Genomic DNA, 17,964 nt, shown 5'->3' on the forward strand with positions numbered 1-17,964 from the left:
TCAGAATGCTCACTGGATGAGCAGCTTAGCAAATGCTAAGAGAGCCACAATAAAAGCTACCTTAGGCTTTACTAGACCAAGTCAGTTTCATACTATGTGGCCAAAACTATGAAACTTCAGTCTCCACATTTTGAATTCCAGAAACTAAAAGAACTCCTTTGAAAAAAAATTGGTGAGAATTTTAGAATCAAAAAATACCTTATTCCAAGGGTCAGCTAGTCTAACCTCCAACCCCAATATGGAAATTCTTCCTCTCTAGGATCCTGATAATCATTCTTCTGCTAAAACCATTTTCAGTGGCAAAGCAATTCACTACTCCTTAAGACAACCCATTCCAGTGATGAAAGTCTCTAGTCTCATAAAAGTTTCAAAATCTTGCCAAATAGTACTCTCATTTGACAAGAATAACATGGTAAACTTGATGAATTAGTTACTACAATCAAAATATTGAATTCATGACCCTAAAAGAAATATTAATTCATAATACACATGTATAAATAAATAATTTCAATATGCAACTTCTGAAAACTTTGAAAGCCATGAATTTCGGATGGCAGCAAGCACCCACCTAAGTAAAGTGAGTCATGCTAGTGGATTTCTTTACTATGGACAATTGAAAATGAATTTTCAATTCTACTTCAGTTACATCACCCTATAGGAAAATTAACAGTTGAATGCCAAAAAATAGCATCAAAGGTAAGAAAAAAAAGGATTCAAAAGGCAACATAAAATGGATGATGTATTATATAGCCCACAAGATATTATTGGTAACTACGTGAAAATGAAATATGTAGTAAACAATATTACTGCAGATATAGCCATAAAAACATATTGAGCCCCTTAAATAGGAAGAATGAGCGCAAACAGATGGACAGCTTGAGTAGCACACTGGTTTCTGCAAAGTATAAAACCCAAAACAAGGTCTAGCTATGTATTTTTGTCCATTACAAATAAGTCATATACATTAAATACTGGACAAAAATTGTACAAGGTATAAGTGTGTTCCAATATGCATTAGTGGAGAAAACACAAACTAAGGAAGTCATGAACTACTCTAAACATTTTAGGTAAGAGACCTTAACATACTACTAAGTTTGAGACACTATTGGGACATCCAGGTACAGATGGCCAGCAATTATTCTGAATGTCAGCAACACATTTAAATCACTGTCAAGAAAGACTTATTAAATACTAAGTCTGTGCCCACTACTGTGCTGTTTCCTCCCTCTTTAAAATCTGAGCACCTTGAAAGCACAGTTCTTGGCAGTAAGCATTAATAAATTCATTGATTCTTCTGTTTTTCTTTGGCTATTGTTATGAAACTAGTAGAGGCAAAACTCAACTATGCAAAAGAAAAAATCCCCTATGTATAATTAATAAGAAAGCATTTCTTAAATTTAAATGTATATTATATATATTATTATATATAGCAATACACTAATGATGTGACAATACTAGGGAAACTTGAAAATTATTACTTTCATGAATATTCAAATATCTACAAAATATATTTACCTTATATTGTCTTCTAAAACCAGAATCCATGGCTTGAAGAGTTGAACAATTAGTGAATGGAGAGACCTCAACACTAAAACAAGATACAACAAAGAAAGGCATAGTCAAGTGATCTAACTCACAAAAAACTTTTAAAAACTCAGATTTTCCTAATATGAATATCATATTCACATGATAGTCATGTGAATATTCAGTGACCTAAAACCAATTAAAGAAAGGAAATGCTTTCATTTGTTAGTGGTTTCATTAATCAAATGACTATTTTTATTATAATGAAATTTCACAAAAGTACCCAAAATTAATTTTTTTAAATTTTCCCAGAATGACTATTTAAATTTCTAGAACTTTTTGTAAGATAAAAATGAAAAATTTTCTCATCCCTTTTCACTCTAAAGAAGGGTCAAGGAAAAGTTGTATCAGGCATCCAGAATATGAATGCCTGGTAAGGTATGATGATTTTCTCACACCCACACTATATATTTTCTACCTTTTTCTTCTGACAGACAAGATATACAGCTTCAACAACAACAAAAAAAGATTTAGATCTAACAAGTCTTTTCAGATTTATTTAAAAGAAGGTCAGTAAGTATGGTTTCATGTTGTTCTAAAAACTGATTTACCTGTTCTACTATTAGTTAATGGACCTTGCTCCAAACAAGCCATTTCAGAGCCAATCAGCCGTTTCACAAGGTACTCCAATAATTTCCTCACATCGGCAACATAAGGAGTCCATTTTGAAAATAATCCAAAACTCTTAAAGTCCAACTTGGATAACCGTAACTTATAGAAAAAATCTGAAAGCCATTGTATTGTCTCCATTACCTGAAAGAATAATCATCAAATGAATTTTTTTAAATATCTGTTTTGTTCAAAGTACTATGCTAGGCATTATGGAGAATAGATAATCTTATGAGTAGATAACATTAAGACACTTACATATAAAAGATGACTAATAACCCAAGGCATACAAAATATATAGTAAATTAATGTTATAAAAAATAAATACCATTGAAGTTTGGAGATTTTAAAAAATCACTTTGAATTGGAATGGCAGAGTAGAAATTTTAGCAGGAGTTAATAAACTATATCTTTTCATTTTAGGATTTAAACATGTAGTGGCAGAGAGAAGAAAGAGGAAGGGAATTCTAGGTGCAGGAAAATAAAGAAATGGGAAAACCGAAATCTGATAATCAAATGAAACAGAGACACCAGTACACAAAGATCAGCCTCTTTCAGATAAATTTTGTTTTGCTTGCTCAACCTAAAATTACAATAGCATACAAAACTGAGAAAGACATTAGTTTAGAACTGAATTTTATTTTTTTTTTTGGTCAAGGAGAAGAGAGTGTTCTTTTTTTTAGGACCAAAGTTTTAAAAGACAGAAGTTGTGTACCTGTTCATCTGACAAGAGGATATTGGGAGAACTTGGAAATAGAGGGCTTTCAGTTACAGGGAGTGGACAGTCCCCTTCTTTGCTCTCAGAAGAAGAGCAGCCCAGAGCTTTCAGGGTTGCCTTCCAACACTCAGGACTCAGTAGCTGCTCAGCTGAACCTTGGGAAAGAAAAGAACTCATCATTACTACTAAAATAACCATATTATATATAGGAATGGTTACCCTGATATTTGATTGGTTGCTAGGTGATAATAAATCAGTTTTTTTAATTCCCAAATAAACATATTGTAAGTCCGCCAGGATATAAGAGATAATAAAGATTACTGAATCTGGAAAGAATCTTCAAAATAATCTGGCATAATTTCCTTATTTTATACATGAAAACTGAACCTCAGAAAGATGGAGTCTCTCTGAGAGAGGAAGAGAAGAATCACTTGTTATAGGTCATAAAGGCAATCACTCAACAGTTATTAACTATAATTCTAGGCACATGGTATATGCCATGTATCATATATGGTGCTATGGACAAAAATGAAACAGTTCCTGCCCACAAGGAGTTTACATGCTCTTAAGAGAGACATATAGAGATGGGAGGTCCTAGGTTCAAATCCATCCTCAGACACTCAGCTGTGTGACCCTGGGCAAGTCACTGAACCCCTGTTGCCTAGCCCTTACCCTCTTCTGTCTTGGAGCCAATATACAGTATTGACTCTAAGACGGAAGGGTTTTATTAAAAAAAAGAGAGAGAGAGACATATAAGCTGGGACAACTAGAAAACAATACAACAGAAGCTAGGTATAGACCAATATCGCACACCCAATACCAAGATACAATCAAAATGGATATATGATTTCGATATAAAGTTTTACCATAACTAAATTAGGGGAACACGGAATAGTTTACCTGACAGATCTTTGGAGAAGGGAAGAATTTATGACCAAACAAGAAAAAGTATTATGAGAAGTAAAGTGAAGAATTTTGATTATATTAAATTTAAAGGCTTATATAAACAAAACTAATGTAACCAAAGTTAGAAGGGAAACAATAAACTGGGGTAAAAAATTTTATAGTAAATGTCTCTGATAAAGACCTGATTTCTCAAATTTATAGAGAAGCAAGCCAAATTTATAAGATCATATGTGATATCCCAATTGACAAATGGTCAAAGGATATAAACATGCAATTTTCAGATAAAGAAATCAAAGCCATAAATAATCATATAAAAATGTTCTAAATCACTCTTCATGAGAGAAATGCAAATTAAAACAACACTGAAGTACCACCTCAGATTGGCCTATCAGATTGGCCAATATGGCAGTAAAGGAAAGAGGCAAATGTTGGAGGGTATGTGGCAAAATTGGGGCATTAGTACATTGTTGGTGGAGTTGTGAACTGATCCAACCATTGCAGAGGATAATTTGGAATTATGCCCAAGAGTTTATAAAACATGCATACCCTTATGCGGTATTACCACTACTGGGTCCGTATTCCAAAGAAATCATAAAAAAGAGGAAAGACCTACTTGTACAAAAATATTTATAGCAGCTCTTTTTGTAGTGGCAAAAAATTAGACATTGAGGGGATGTCCATCAACTAGTGAATGGCTGAACAAATTGTGCTATATATTGGTGATGGAATACTATTGTGCTCTAAGAAATGATAAACAAGATGACTTTTAAAAAAGCTGGAAAGATCTGAAGGACCTGATGTAGATCATACACAATAACAGCATTATAAGAGGATGATTACCTGTGAAAACTTGGCTACTTTCAGCAATGCACTGATCTGGGACAATCCTTAAAGAGTTATATTGGGAAATGGTATCCACCTCCAGAGAAGGAACTGTTGGAGTTGTATTTCACATCAGTATATTTATGGTTTTATTTGGGGGTTTTGGTTATGGATGAGTTTGCTCTTACAATAATGAACAATATGGAAGTGTGTTTTACATGACAATAAAAATAAAATTTAAAAAATGAAAAAAACACATAAATACCTATAAAAGTGATACCAAGCTCATTTGGGAGGGAAGACACTAGAAACTGTGGAAAAGTAGAAAAAGCTTCAAGTTTGATGCTTCAGCTAAGCTATTTAAAAGCAATGAAAATGGGGAATGAAAGGTCTTACGTGAGGAACAGCAAGAAATTCAGTTTGGCTGGGCCAGAGTGTAGAAACAAGAAGAAATAATAGAGACAATATTATACCATAAATTATCTATAAAAGTATGTGAATGTGGAATTAACATGGAAATGTGATGATTTCCAATGTTCCTTAATAGTTTGGTTTTATCTGGGAGGTAATGTTTTTCAAGGCTACCTGGGCTGAGGGCAAGAATCTCTTGGCAGCTAAAAGGTCACCAAAGGGCTGGTTTTTCTCCCATCTAAGGTTTATGGCTAACCTAAGGTTGTGGATGAAAGACTCGTGGGGCAACTGGGTGGCTCAGCAGATTGAGAATCAGGCCTAGAGACAGGAGGTTCAAATCTGGCCTCAGACACTTCCTAGATGTATGACCCTGGGCAAGTTACTTAACCCCCATTGCCAGTCCTTAGTGCTCTTATGTCTTGGAACCAATACATAATAGTGATTCTAAGACAGAAGGTTAAGAGTTTTAAAAAGAAGACTAGTAATACTAATGAGCCAAGAGAGAAATGAGCCCCACAGGGGAGGCTTCTGGAGCAAACCCTTGGTGTGAAGAGTTAGTTCCTAAGATGATTGGAGTTTCTTGTTTTCTAGTTTCTACATCACTAACTGCATTTCTTCAAAGGAGTAGAAACAAGTATTAATGAGTCTTTTTCTGAAATTTTAAAATGAAATTAGATAGTTTTTAACTAAGAAGTCTAAGAAAGTTAAAAAAATTTTAACTGCCAATAATACTTTACTGTAAACAGACAGAAATTATGAAAAAATATGAACAGAGAAAGTTGACTGCAATGTTTTATCTAAATACATTAAGAGTAAATCTTTTGAAAATTTGAAAAGAAAGGCTTAAAAAAAAGTATATTTGGTCCCCCATTTTTCACATTTTCCCCTAGAGTTCATGTTGCTTTAAAACCAATAGCACCTACACACAGCATTTTTTTTTATATTTCAGTATTCTACTATTACTATAAGTCAAAAGATTTTACACACACACTTTCACTGATTTTTATTTTTTAAACTGGTTGCCAAAGAACTGAACCACACAAAATTTACAGTCTCAAATTTGTCTCCATTTATCATGGAGTTGAAAAGTATGTGTTGCCCTATCCCTGGACCCCAAATAGCCAGTATATGTGGGGAAGGTGATTATTATTTAACACATTATTAAAATTTCAACCCAATGAATTCTCAAAAGAAGTTCTCACTTTTCCTTTTCCTCTAACTCTGATTAAAAGTTTTGAGAGAAATGGGAATTCCATGATACTCTCTTCTTGCCAAATATCAATAATTTTTATGAATGTTTCCATAAATTCAATTTGACAATAATAGGTATAAAAAGATAAAAATAAAGCAATCCCTAGCTTTGAAGAACTTGCATTCTCCTGAAAAAGAAATGAGAAATTAACAAAAATGGTAAAATAGCTCTTCATTCTCACTTGAAAAAGTATTATGTTGACTGAGATAACCTGATAACATTAGAATCAAGACCTAATAAATATACTTACTCTGCATGAGCAGTCTTAGAATGTCACTGTACTGGTCAGGGAACTGGTACAGAAGGAGATAAGTCCAGTGTTTACAGAAAATATTGAATGACATCAAAATGTCTTCATCCGGTTCAAGTCCCCAGGCAGTAAGTGCCAAATGAATGGACTCCAAGAGCCTGGTACGATCAGACAGAGGAGGTTTAGTGGAGTTTAACCATTGTTTAAGATCGAACTAAAAAGAAAAAAAAATAGGAAGGAGTATTTATTTAAAACAGAAAACTCACTGGAGTAGCAAAAGGGGTGGGGATAGTTCTGTGCAAATGTAATTCAAAAGTCAATATACTTAAAGATAACAGTTTTTGTTTACAAAATCTATGTTGACAGGGTCAAGCAAATTTTCTTTTGGATTGAATTTGATCCTAGTCATTCAATCTCTCAAAAGAGTTCAAAGCCCAAAGATCTCAACATTATCAAGAATGACATAATTCCAACTTATTTTGAAATATGAACTCTTTAAAGACAGGGATTATTCTATTTCTTATCTCTGTATCCATATATATATATACATATATATCTGCAATATGTCCTACATATTACATACTTACTAAGGTTGATAAATTGAATTTGCTAAGTATTTTAAATTCTGCTCCTTCTGATCAAAAAATAACTAACATGTATCTAGTGCAGATTTTGAGCTAACCTGTCTAAGGACCCCAGTCCCTAATATAGATAAACCTACACCAACCCACCCACCTCCTTTTGATGGTAATAGAGGCAGTGGGTTTTGGCAGTTTGGCAGGAAAGGGCCCAGGGAGAGGTCCTGGATCCAGAAGGACCCCAGACCTAATTTTACAGACAGATGGCCCAGATTGGTTCAGGATCACACCAGGAAGCTCAGTAGATGACAACAAGCCAACAGGTAGGCAGGTAGGATGGGAAAGACAAGGTAGAAACAGCCACCAAGGGAAAGCAGTCAGTCCCTCCAGATGAAACCAGAGAAAGACCTCAGTTCCAATCTCAGTTAACTGATTCACACTTTCCCCCCATGTTCTAGAATCTTTTTCCTCCATTTGCATCTCCCTGTGGACCCATCTCATCTGCCCTCTTACTTATAACAGCAATCAGAGGATAAGTGACTTGCTCAGGGTCACACAGCTAGTAAATGCATAGGGCAGCACAGGAACTCAGGTCTTCTGGACTCCAGGTCTAGTACTCTTATCTAGTGATCATTCTGTGACATATAAATATCCAAAGACAATTTTAAAAAATCTTACCCTTTACCTTAGAATCAATACTATGTATTGATTCTAAGGCAGAAGGGTGGTATGGGCTAGGCAATGGAGGTTAAGTTGACTTGCCCAGGGTCACACAGCTAGAAAGTGTTTGAGGCCAGATTTGAACTTGGGACTGACTTCCTGTAGAGACAAACCTGGCTCTCAATCCACTGAGCTACCCAGATGCACTGACAATTTTTTTTTCAAGAGATTGGAAACAAAACTATTTTTTCCAAGTGTAAAAGAAGATAGGAAAGTCAATTCTCTAGAATTTTAGATTTTTATTCTCTATTAACATCTCATAAGTTTTAGACTGGAGTCAATAGAACTATTCATATCTCTATGATCTGCAATCTCCAAATCTTGCTGTTTATTCACAAACTGGTGTAAAGTTGTATTGTGCTGTCTTAATGTTGCACACATTGGTGGGTAAAATCTACATAATTCTTTTTGGACTATGCTAAATACAAGAAAATCCATAATCAGATAAGTAAAAAATGTTTTCTGATATGAAAGGAAAAACACTACCTAAACTTATCATAGATAACTACTTGGTACAAAATGATTAGGGCATCTCTCAGATTACCCCCTAAGGTGTTGAATTTACATCATACAATTCAAAAGCATTGTATTGCTCTAACAACCCCTAGACACCAAATAGGCCAGGGTTCAATTAAGGCATTTTCTCTCCTAAATATTATAAAAACTGAGATCAGTTTCTGGTTCACACTAACATGTTCAAATTTCATGGACTCAAAAGTTGCTACAGTTGGACCACTGGTAGCAAAACTTACAGATACAGAATTCATTTTCTTGGATCAATAAAACCATTAGCATGGCATGAATGAGTAAGTGAATGGAAGCTCTTTCATGAAAAACATGAGAAAAAGGCTAAGTATGCAAAACGTGATAAATTAAGATGTCAATTAATGAAGAATTGTTCTTAGTTATTTCAGAATATGTCCCTAAGCATATGCCATTGTTATCACTACAAATATTTATAAATCCTTTAAAATGTGACATGTTGTCAGTCTGCTTTTAATATATATATATATAAAATAATCGTGTCTAACATGTCCCCAACGAACACTAAAGCATTAACTTGAAATAGGAGGGAAATGCTTAACATGCTTCAAATATAGTTAAAAATCTGATGGAGACCACTTGGATGATGATAACACAGTAAAAGATTTAGTGTCAGGAAGATCTCTAGTATTCCTTTCTACTTAAATTTAGGAATAAGACAATATTATTACATTATGATCATGACATCTGGATTCAATAGTAATTTACCTTGGTTAGCAGCATGAAAATCATATCACTATTATCTTCACTTAGAAACTTCACCACTTTTTCATACAAATTTATGAACTCTTCAGGTGCAGCAATTGGAGTAAAATAAGGAGAAAGAAGAGTACAAAGTCTTCTATTCTTCAAAATTGTCTGGAGCACTCGTTTGCACTCTGATTTGGTATCACTGATAAACACCTTGACAAGTCAAAAAGAAGAAGTGTATGAAAAAGTTTCTCCATTGTTTTTTTTTGCTCCAATTGAGCTCCCAGGGTAGTAAAATGTCTCCAAGTACAACTTCTGGTAGATCCTACCATACTTCAGAGGTTTTGAAGAGAAGTTCAAATGGAGGGTCTGTCACCCAAGAACTAGCCTCATTCAAAGTTCACAGAAGTGCATCATCAACTCCAAGGAGAGTATTTTCAAAGTTACAGAAACTCAAGGAGTTGTGAACCTTATCAATACTCCATAATGGAAGTGTCAAATTCAAGGCGAAGGCCCTCAAAATTTGTCTAAAAATCCTCAGACAACCCAAACCAGGTTAAAATGTAATTAAGAAATATCTAACATACATAAATACACAATACATCATAGATAATGTCAATAGGTATTGCTACATACTGATAAAAACTATGGATTTTCCCATTATAACAGTGAAGAAAGCCATGGATAAAGATTCCTTCTTTAGAAACTAAAACCATCAGAAATTTCAATAGATATAGTCAATGCCTGATCATTAGCACACACAAGAAAGAAAATGATAATTAATCTATACACCTGGTTTGAGGCTGCTTTCCCATTCCTTTCATCTCTAAATTATGCAAGTACCAGGTCACTTTGAGATGAGCAAGTGCAAAGCTGGTCATTCACTAGTTAGTAGAGATCCCTGAATTATGAACATGTAGGCTCTACTTCCAGCAATGACAGCAAAAGGGGCTGAAGAGGGAAAGAATGTAAAATTGTATATAGGTGATCTATATCCAGATAGTTTTTTTAAACCCTTACTTTCTGTGTTAGAATCAATACTGTATATTGACTGATTCTAAGGCAGAGGAGTAGTAATGTAGGCAATGGGGATTAAAGTGACTTATGTGACTTGCCCAGGGTCACACAGTTAGAAGTGTCTGAGGCCAGATTTGAATCTAGGACCTCCAGATAGTTTTAATAAAATTCACTCTAACCACATATTACTTTAGTGATCTTTTAAACCTAAAATGCTAACGTGTATTTATTGTATCTAAAACTCAACACTAACATATACTAGATTAAAGAAAACACTGTCTACATCTTATGCAATAAAACTTTTCCATTCCAGATTTTAAGAAAATGTTGTACCATGAGTATCTAAAAAGGACTACTTTTATAATTAGTATGTATCCTTAATGACCTCATCTTTTTCTCAACTACGTTTTAACAAAGAGGGACATTTTAAATTTTTTAAATTACAGTTGAAAAATTAATGGTGAAAAAAATTGCTATTAATAAAATTAATGGACCTGAATTTGAATATGAATTGAAATCTCAATTAGTTTTTTCCTGTACAAAACAATAGCATACTTCCCTTTCTTTTATAACAAACTTCAGATAATGAATTTATAAGTCTTTTCTTTCCCTGGCATGCATGTGTTCTTAAAAATAACAAAGTGAAAATTCTTTAATTTATGATTCTAAAATATTTACAGGGAATCTCAAATATGCAGGGGGGAAAACCTATCTTAATACCTATACTTAAAGGAACTATGAACAATTTTATTGTTTGGTGGTGAAATTTAACATAGGAAAAAAAACTTCACACAAAAATTCATAACCATATGCTACTGTTTTAAGTTATGTACAGCCAAAAGATTATCTAAGTCTTAAGTCAACACAAGCTTTATCAAATAAGTACACGGTACAAAACTATAAAAATTCAGTAAATATGAAATACATTTAGATTAAACTTACTTGTCCTAAAATCTCAATGCAGGAGGTAAAAAACTGCCTGGTAGGAGGGTGCCTTTGTGTCTCATCACATACATACTCCACCACTGTAAAGAAGAGGCTAATGCCAACTTTTTGAATACCAGGTGTAGGCTGCAACTTATAGGCATTCACTAAGGCCCTGTGGGAAAATGGAGAAAAAAAAACAAATCTACTGATAGAAAAATCTCAATTCATAAAAATGTTTCCTTTATGTTCCTTGTATTTTTTTTCCTAACAAAATTTGTGCAGGTAGTCTAAGGATATCTCTGCATTCACTCATTCCATGGAAGTAATTACTGACCTCTCATTTTCATGATGGCTTTACATGTCATCTTTTAAACATCTGTGAATTTCAGATTTTTTTTAACAAGCTTACAATACAAATGAGTTCTAATTAGCCCACTTTTCCTACTCTAACTGTAAAGTTGAATATTCTATATGCAATGTATTCATTATTGAGCTACATATTAGTTACAAAGTAGGTGTCATATAATTTTCATTCTGAATTCTTGAGATCAGATCCTCTGACATTCTACTATAGAGTAACAAGTACATATATAAGAGAAGAATGACCTTTAAATTTAAGAATCAAATCCTCCAAGTTGCACTGTAAGTAGCTAAAGAATAAAAGGTACATGTTCCTTAAAAACCCTTGGAGTTTACAAAATGAACTGTCACTACTCTGAGTTGTAAAGTGACAGCTGGGAGCAGGAACCCACTCCTCTGCTGGATCATTCCCTGGCTTTTTGCTGCTGCCAGCTCCAGGAGGAAAAAGAACTATGTGTATAAGCAATGGTTCAAGAATGAGCTTTTTTTCATAATTGATGGGCAAAGGAAAAATATGAATGAGGGTAGCAGAAGTGAAAAGAAGGTTGGATTTGCAGTCAAAAGATCTGAGTTTGTATCTCTCCCTTGCTACTCACTATCTCCATGATCCTGAGCAAGGAATTTAGATTCTCGAGCCATTGATTTCCTCATCAGTAAAATGAGGTTGTACTCAGTGACCTCTAAAGTCCCTTTCAAACTCTTAATTTAGAATCCTTGAATTATCCTATCAACCACTGGGGAAGTACCTATCAGAATTCTTTGATATAAACATTGTTTATAGCATATGCAAGTGGTTAAAAATTTATAAGGCACCCTGAAAACATAAGGGGAAAATACTGCAAATTTCATAACTGAAAATGTTGATTAAGTTTAGGTGGTACTATTAATTAATTAATACATTGTCATATTCATAAATAAGTTAATTCACATTTAGCCATATTCCTCTGGGAAGCAGACCTAAGAATGACTTAAAACTTACGTAATCAAGTTTTCAGCATGCACAGCTGCTTCTACAATATTCTGTGATGGTGGCTTGGAAGCTTCTGCTTGTAACTGCTTCACTTCTTTCAGTAAAACATGAAGTTGTTGGCTAATAGCTTCATTCTTATGCTTACCTTCAAACTAACAAAAATTTCAGTGACTTCAAAAACAATGACATCTTAGAGATTTTTCGCAAGACTTTCTTTATACCAAATATTATACTAAAAACACAATGGATGGAAACTTCATAGACTTGCTATGCCAAAGAAAATAATATTCAAACGATTATGACATTATAACGAAATACATCATTTAAAAAAAATTTTTTACCAATTACATGTAATAGATTTCCACACAAGTTTTCCTATGATTCCATCTAAGTTACACATGTATTATCATGCAACACATAATTCCACAGTATTCATTTTTGTGAATGAGTAATCTTATTAAACCAAAACTCCATATATACCCAAATAAACAAGAGAAAAATCATATGCTTTCATTTGCACCCTGACTCCAAATTTCTTTCTCTGGATGTGGATAACATTCTTTGTCATAAGTCCCTCAGAATTGTACTATCAATTACTGATAGTAGCTAAGCCTTTCTCATTTCATCATTCCACAATATTGCTGTTACTGTGTACAATGTTTATCTGGTTCTACTTATTTCGCTCTGCATCAGTCCATAAAGGTCTTTCCCACTCTTTCTGAAAATATCCTGTTCACCATTCCTTACAGCACAATAGTATTCGGCCATTGCCCAATTGAGGGACATCCCTTCAATTTCCAATTCTTTGCCACCACAAAAAGAACAACTATGATAAACATTTCTGGACAAGTAGGTCCTTTCCCATTTTTTTTATCTCTTTGGGATACAGACCTACTAGTAGGATCAAAGGGTATAAACAGTTTTATAGTCCTTTGGGCATAATTCCAAATTGCCCTCCAGAATGGTTGGATCAGTTTACAACTCCACCAGCAATGTATTAGTGTCCCAATTTTACTGCATCCCCTCCGACAGTTATTATTTTCCTTCACTGACACAGTGGCCAATCTAAGAGCTGAAAACATTCATTTCTTAAAATGAAAATATGGGAAAAGTTTACCAAAAGGATTATTCAAGAATGCAGGTTTAAAAGACTTAAGGAATATGATTTATTTTTCACTAAAAGGCCAAATTTTTCCTATGATAATTATTTTATGTTCTGATAATGCCACCCTGAATTCATTTATTCATGTTTCAATGTCTGTCAATAATGCTTTCCAGATTAGCCCATAATAAGCCTTATCACCTTCAACCTCTAAATCATTCACTATTCTCTTTCCAAAAAATTAACACCTTTCATTTCCTTTCGAAAAGAAAAAGATAAAACATGACCTAAAATAGCTGGGGAAAATTTCAATAAGTAAATAGGACCAGGATTGTTCTAAATGTTAGAAGGCAAATGAGAAGGGTAGAAGAGTCAAGTAATGGAGTTTGTACTTAATACTACAGATGTGTTGAAAGGTGAAGAATATATAAAAGAACTATAAAGGTAGGAAAAGAGTAGATTATAAAGGATATTAAAATTCAAACAGAAGATTTTTTATTTGATCCTCATAGTAATGAGGAACCCTTAGAATTGAATGGGGATCAGGCATGACAATGGCAAACAATTTAACAAAAAATTATGGGATATTTAACTTTTAGTTCTTTTTTTGTTTTTTCACTGAACAAGTCAACCCATAATTACAAGAAGTTTTAGACAATAGAACAAAGGAAGGACTGGAATCATTTATAACCACCCAAAAAATTGGGAAAACTAGGAAGAATAACTTAAGAAGTAATTCTAAAATGGTGCAAAGAGAACTAGAAGTTCATTTCCATATCTAGGTTGTAAATGCAAACCAACCCTTCACATGACAGTAAATCAAACACTGCATCACAGTACAGGAATGCAACAAAAGGCATTCTGCCACAAAGTAATCTGTTTCCTTAGGGAAAGTCACTGATTCATCAGGAGTTTATATTAGGAGAGGAGACCAGAAGAGAAGCACGTCCACTTTCCCATGAAATGTGTTCAGCTTTTCTCAGTCTAAAATAAACAATATGCATTCATAGAAATCTGGAAATTTCCAAGGCCCTCTTTTGCAACAAGAATTATTAATGAACTAACTAATTTTAAAACTCAATGAGAATTATAAAATAAACTTTTCAATGATCTTTTAAATATCTTTAAAATATAAACTATATAAAGGTTCTTAAAGCAAGCAAAGAAATCCCAAAGTTTACAAGGAGTCGTCCAACCAAGTCCAGGACTGTAAAGATTTCTATACTAAAAAGATGAAAAAATGTGTATATGTTGTACAAACTAAAGCATAGATCTGAACTCACAGCTCACTGTGAGTATAGCATATAAACACATATGTTAGCTAATTTTCTGATTTAATTAAAAGAAAACCTGACTGGATGACATCTGAGTAGTCATACACTGATTTGATTCCAATACTCTCACTGTCATAAAAACTTATCTTTTAAACAATGATTTCCTAATGAAGCTATAAATGAAGCTTCAAAAGCCTTCAACTCAAGAAACTATTGAGTATTTTAGAGCCACTGACACTTTTATCCCAAATTCTGCCTAGAATTTGTCATTCTAGTTTGGAAAGATGATTCTGAAAGGCAAGTCATATTTCCAACTGAAAAATCCTTTCACTCACATTTCTAATACAGCTTGCAACTCACTACTAGATCCTAAATTGCTTCAATCTTTAATTCATTATTTACGTGTCTAACTTTTCTGATTATAAATTTTCAGTGACTCCTTCATCCTTCAGCCTAGAATTCAATGCTTTCTACAATTCAGAGTCAAACTAGCTTTCCAATTTTATCTATAGCTCCTCTCCTAAATACTGTCCAACTAGCCTGGCCTACTCATTAGTCCCTGAACTTTAAGAGAGTTAAGTTTTTACCTCTATACCTTAGTTCATTACCCTCTTGTCTAGTTAGCCAAGGTATTAGTTTCCAAATCTTTCAAAGTCCAATTTATGTTCCACCCCCCCATGAAACCTTCTCTAAGTACTATAACCTCTTCCTCTAAACTCTCATACTATATAATGTTTGTAGCTCTTGTATATGACATTTAAACAACAAAAGGCTAGGTGATTAATTTCGTGTCTTCCTAAAAGATGACAAATTTTTTGCAGTTGTATGCCTCTGCATTCCCCATAGTACTAGGTACATCATAGACACTAAGCAAATATCTGTCAGATGAATAAAATAAAACTACTTACCTGAACTGTGACAACAGCTGCTCCCTGGCACTTCCTGCTGCTGCTGCCCCGACACTCCAAATGCAATGTGATCTGCTCTTCTCGATTAACATACTGTTTGGGAATTGCATCCAACAGCTCACTGTCCAGAGCAACTTGCTGAGACTCCCGAAGGGTTGCAGTTCTGAAAAATATCACTACATAGAATAAGGCTTTGGAAAAAATGTACCATAAAGGCAAATATTGAGCCCTAAAACTTCCCTGGAATCACCAAGAAGGGCATTGTCAGGGCAGGATAGACAGTAGCATGGACATGGCTTCCAACAACTTCTTAATCAAGTGTTAAAGGGATTTGCACCAGGGTGGACAGGGATTCCCAATAATAATCTGTCTTTTTTTTCCAGAACAAGAAAGATCTGAAAGTATTATAGTCCAGGTGAAATAGGAACTTCATAATAAGCTCTGCTTCATTCAAAAAAGAAGGAATTCCCACCAAGGTGGTACTAAACCTTAAAGGCAATATCCACAAAACTCTACATCATCTGAACCACAGGAAGAAACTGTAGCCGTTCTAGCATTTTTACAATCTAGAAGTAAAGCTGTCTTTCAAGGTCACTATGTCCTAGGTAAGGCCTAGAAGAAGGAGAGAGCTGAGAAAGGAACAACAGCTATAAGTAAAGCTTCAGGAAACCATCGTGTCAATGCCTACAAAGGGTATCGTATTTTAATTTATAATGTAAAATACCTGTTGAGACTTCAAGAAAGAGATCTTAAATGCCAATGACTTCTCAGTCATTACCTACCTGCATTGATATATCATAAACCTTAAAGCTAACACTATAAAAGGATCAATTAACATTCCTTTAATAATGTGTATGTCAGAATAAAACTATTTTAAACTCTGAATGTTATAAGAGCCCTTAGATGCCATCTGGTTCAGTCTCTATCCTGATGCAAGCATCTCCCTTTTATGTCAAATGATCATTCATCCTATGCATGAATACTTCCAGTAACCAAAAACTCACAATCTCTTAAGGCTACCAACATTCTATTTCTGGAGAGTTCCAATTATTGTACAACATCGAAAAATTATCAAATTTGCAGACACCAAAAAGCTCAGTTGGATTAAAGCCCTATACTGAAAACTGCAATTCATGTCAAAAACATTAATGAATTTTGGTTAACAACAAGCTTTAACATAAAATCAAAGTAGTGATGGCTGTCAAAAGAGTCAGTTTGATCTGGAATAGCTCACTAAAATTATAGATGAAATCTGTCTATAACTTCCATTCATTGGTACTGGGATAGTGCCTAAAGCTATGCAAAATTAGTTTAATGCTTTTTCACATGTCACTTACTAGTTTTGAGATAAGACCATGAGCAAATCATTTCATCTCTCATCAGTTCCTATGAGTTCCATTAACATCTCTATGCCAATGACCCCAGATCTATGTAAGTAACACTTATATCTCTCCTGAATTCCAATTCACTAATTGCACAATGGATATTTTCAAGTGGCTATTCTATAGATATGTCAAACTTAATAATTAAATCCAAAATGAAAGTCATTTTAAAACTGAAAAAACTGAGGGGGGGGAAGGAGAAGATATTCCCTCCCATTCCTTTTAGCACAAAATACAAATTCCTCAGTCTGGCAATTAAAGCCTTAACAACCTGGGGAAGGGCCAACACAGAACCCAGGGTGGCCATGAGGGGAGGTATCCACTGCTCCCACCCTGAAAATCCTTAGCTTTCTTCAAAGTACAGTTAAAGAACCACTTCCTATGGGATAGATAACTTTCCTGAGCCTTTCTAGTGCAACCTCACCAAAAAAAAATATTATATTTACTCCTTGAAGGTAGGGAATTGTCTTTTCATCCCAAGAATGTCGTAAAGTGACTATCACATTATAAAAGTTGCTTAATAGCTCTAGGTTAGTGGCCTGAGAACTGAGACCCATGCAGAGAGAAGGCCAGAGGACTTAGATTTTTTTTTCAAGAAAAAGTCAACAGCATAGCAATTTGTGAAAGACAGGATTAATTCTCCCCTTATCTATTTTTAGCTAATCAAATCAAGAACTTAAAGTACCCCTGCTTACCATTAAGTATGAGAATTCACAAGTCACTTACTAGAGTAAGTGACAACCCCCCAAAGGCCATTTCCCCTCTCCCTTGGGCAGTGCTAGGCAAATTGAAAGACTGCCACTGGTTTCTGTAAAGGAATGATAGGAAGTGACTGGAAGTGACATGGAAAAAAGGGGTATAAAAAGAGAGCGACATGGTCTAGCATTCCATTCCTTTCCTGGCGTTTAGGGAGATTGGTTCCAAAGATTCCTTTCCTGGCT

General features: G+C 34.3%; 1 protein-coding gene across 5 annotated transcripts in view; it reads right to left on the reverse strand.

Moving 5' to 3' along the window:
- The window catches only part of EPG5 (ectopic P-granules 5 autophagy tethering factor), a 171,946-nt gene that overhangs the window by 49,552 nt on the left and 104,430 nt on the right, over positions 1-17,964 (reverse strand). For all 5 annotated transcript variants that reach the window (XM_007486619.3, XM_056824380.1, XM_056824381.1 and 2 more), the window contains exons 27-34: positions 15,642-15,804; positions 12,367-12,509; positions 11,043-11,199; positions 9,102-9,296; positions 6,553-6,766; positions 2,909-3,066; positions 2,136-2,337; positions 1,516-1,588 (exon numbers count right to left, since the gene is read on the reverse strand). In XM_007486619.3, the coding sequence (XP_007486681.1) occupies positions 1,516-1,588; positions 2,136-2,337; positions 2,909-3,066; positions 6,553-6,766; positions 9,102-9,296; positions 11,043-11,199; positions 12,367-12,509; positions 15,642-15,804 (1,305 nt within the window). The remainder of the gene's footprint in view (positions 1-1,515; positions 1,589-2,135; positions 2,338-2,908; positions 3,067-6,552; positions 6,767-9,101; positions 9,297-11,042; positions 11,200-12,366; positions 12,510-15,641; positions 15,805-17,964) is intronic.

This window comes from Monodelphis domestica, chromosome 3, assembly GCF_027887165.1.
Source record: "Monodelphis domestica isolate mMonDom1 chromosome 3, mMonDom1.pri, whole genome shotgun sequence".
Lineage (NCBI taxonomy): Eukaryota > Metazoa > Chordata > Mammalia > Didelphimorphia > Didelphidae > Monodelphis > Monodelphis domestica.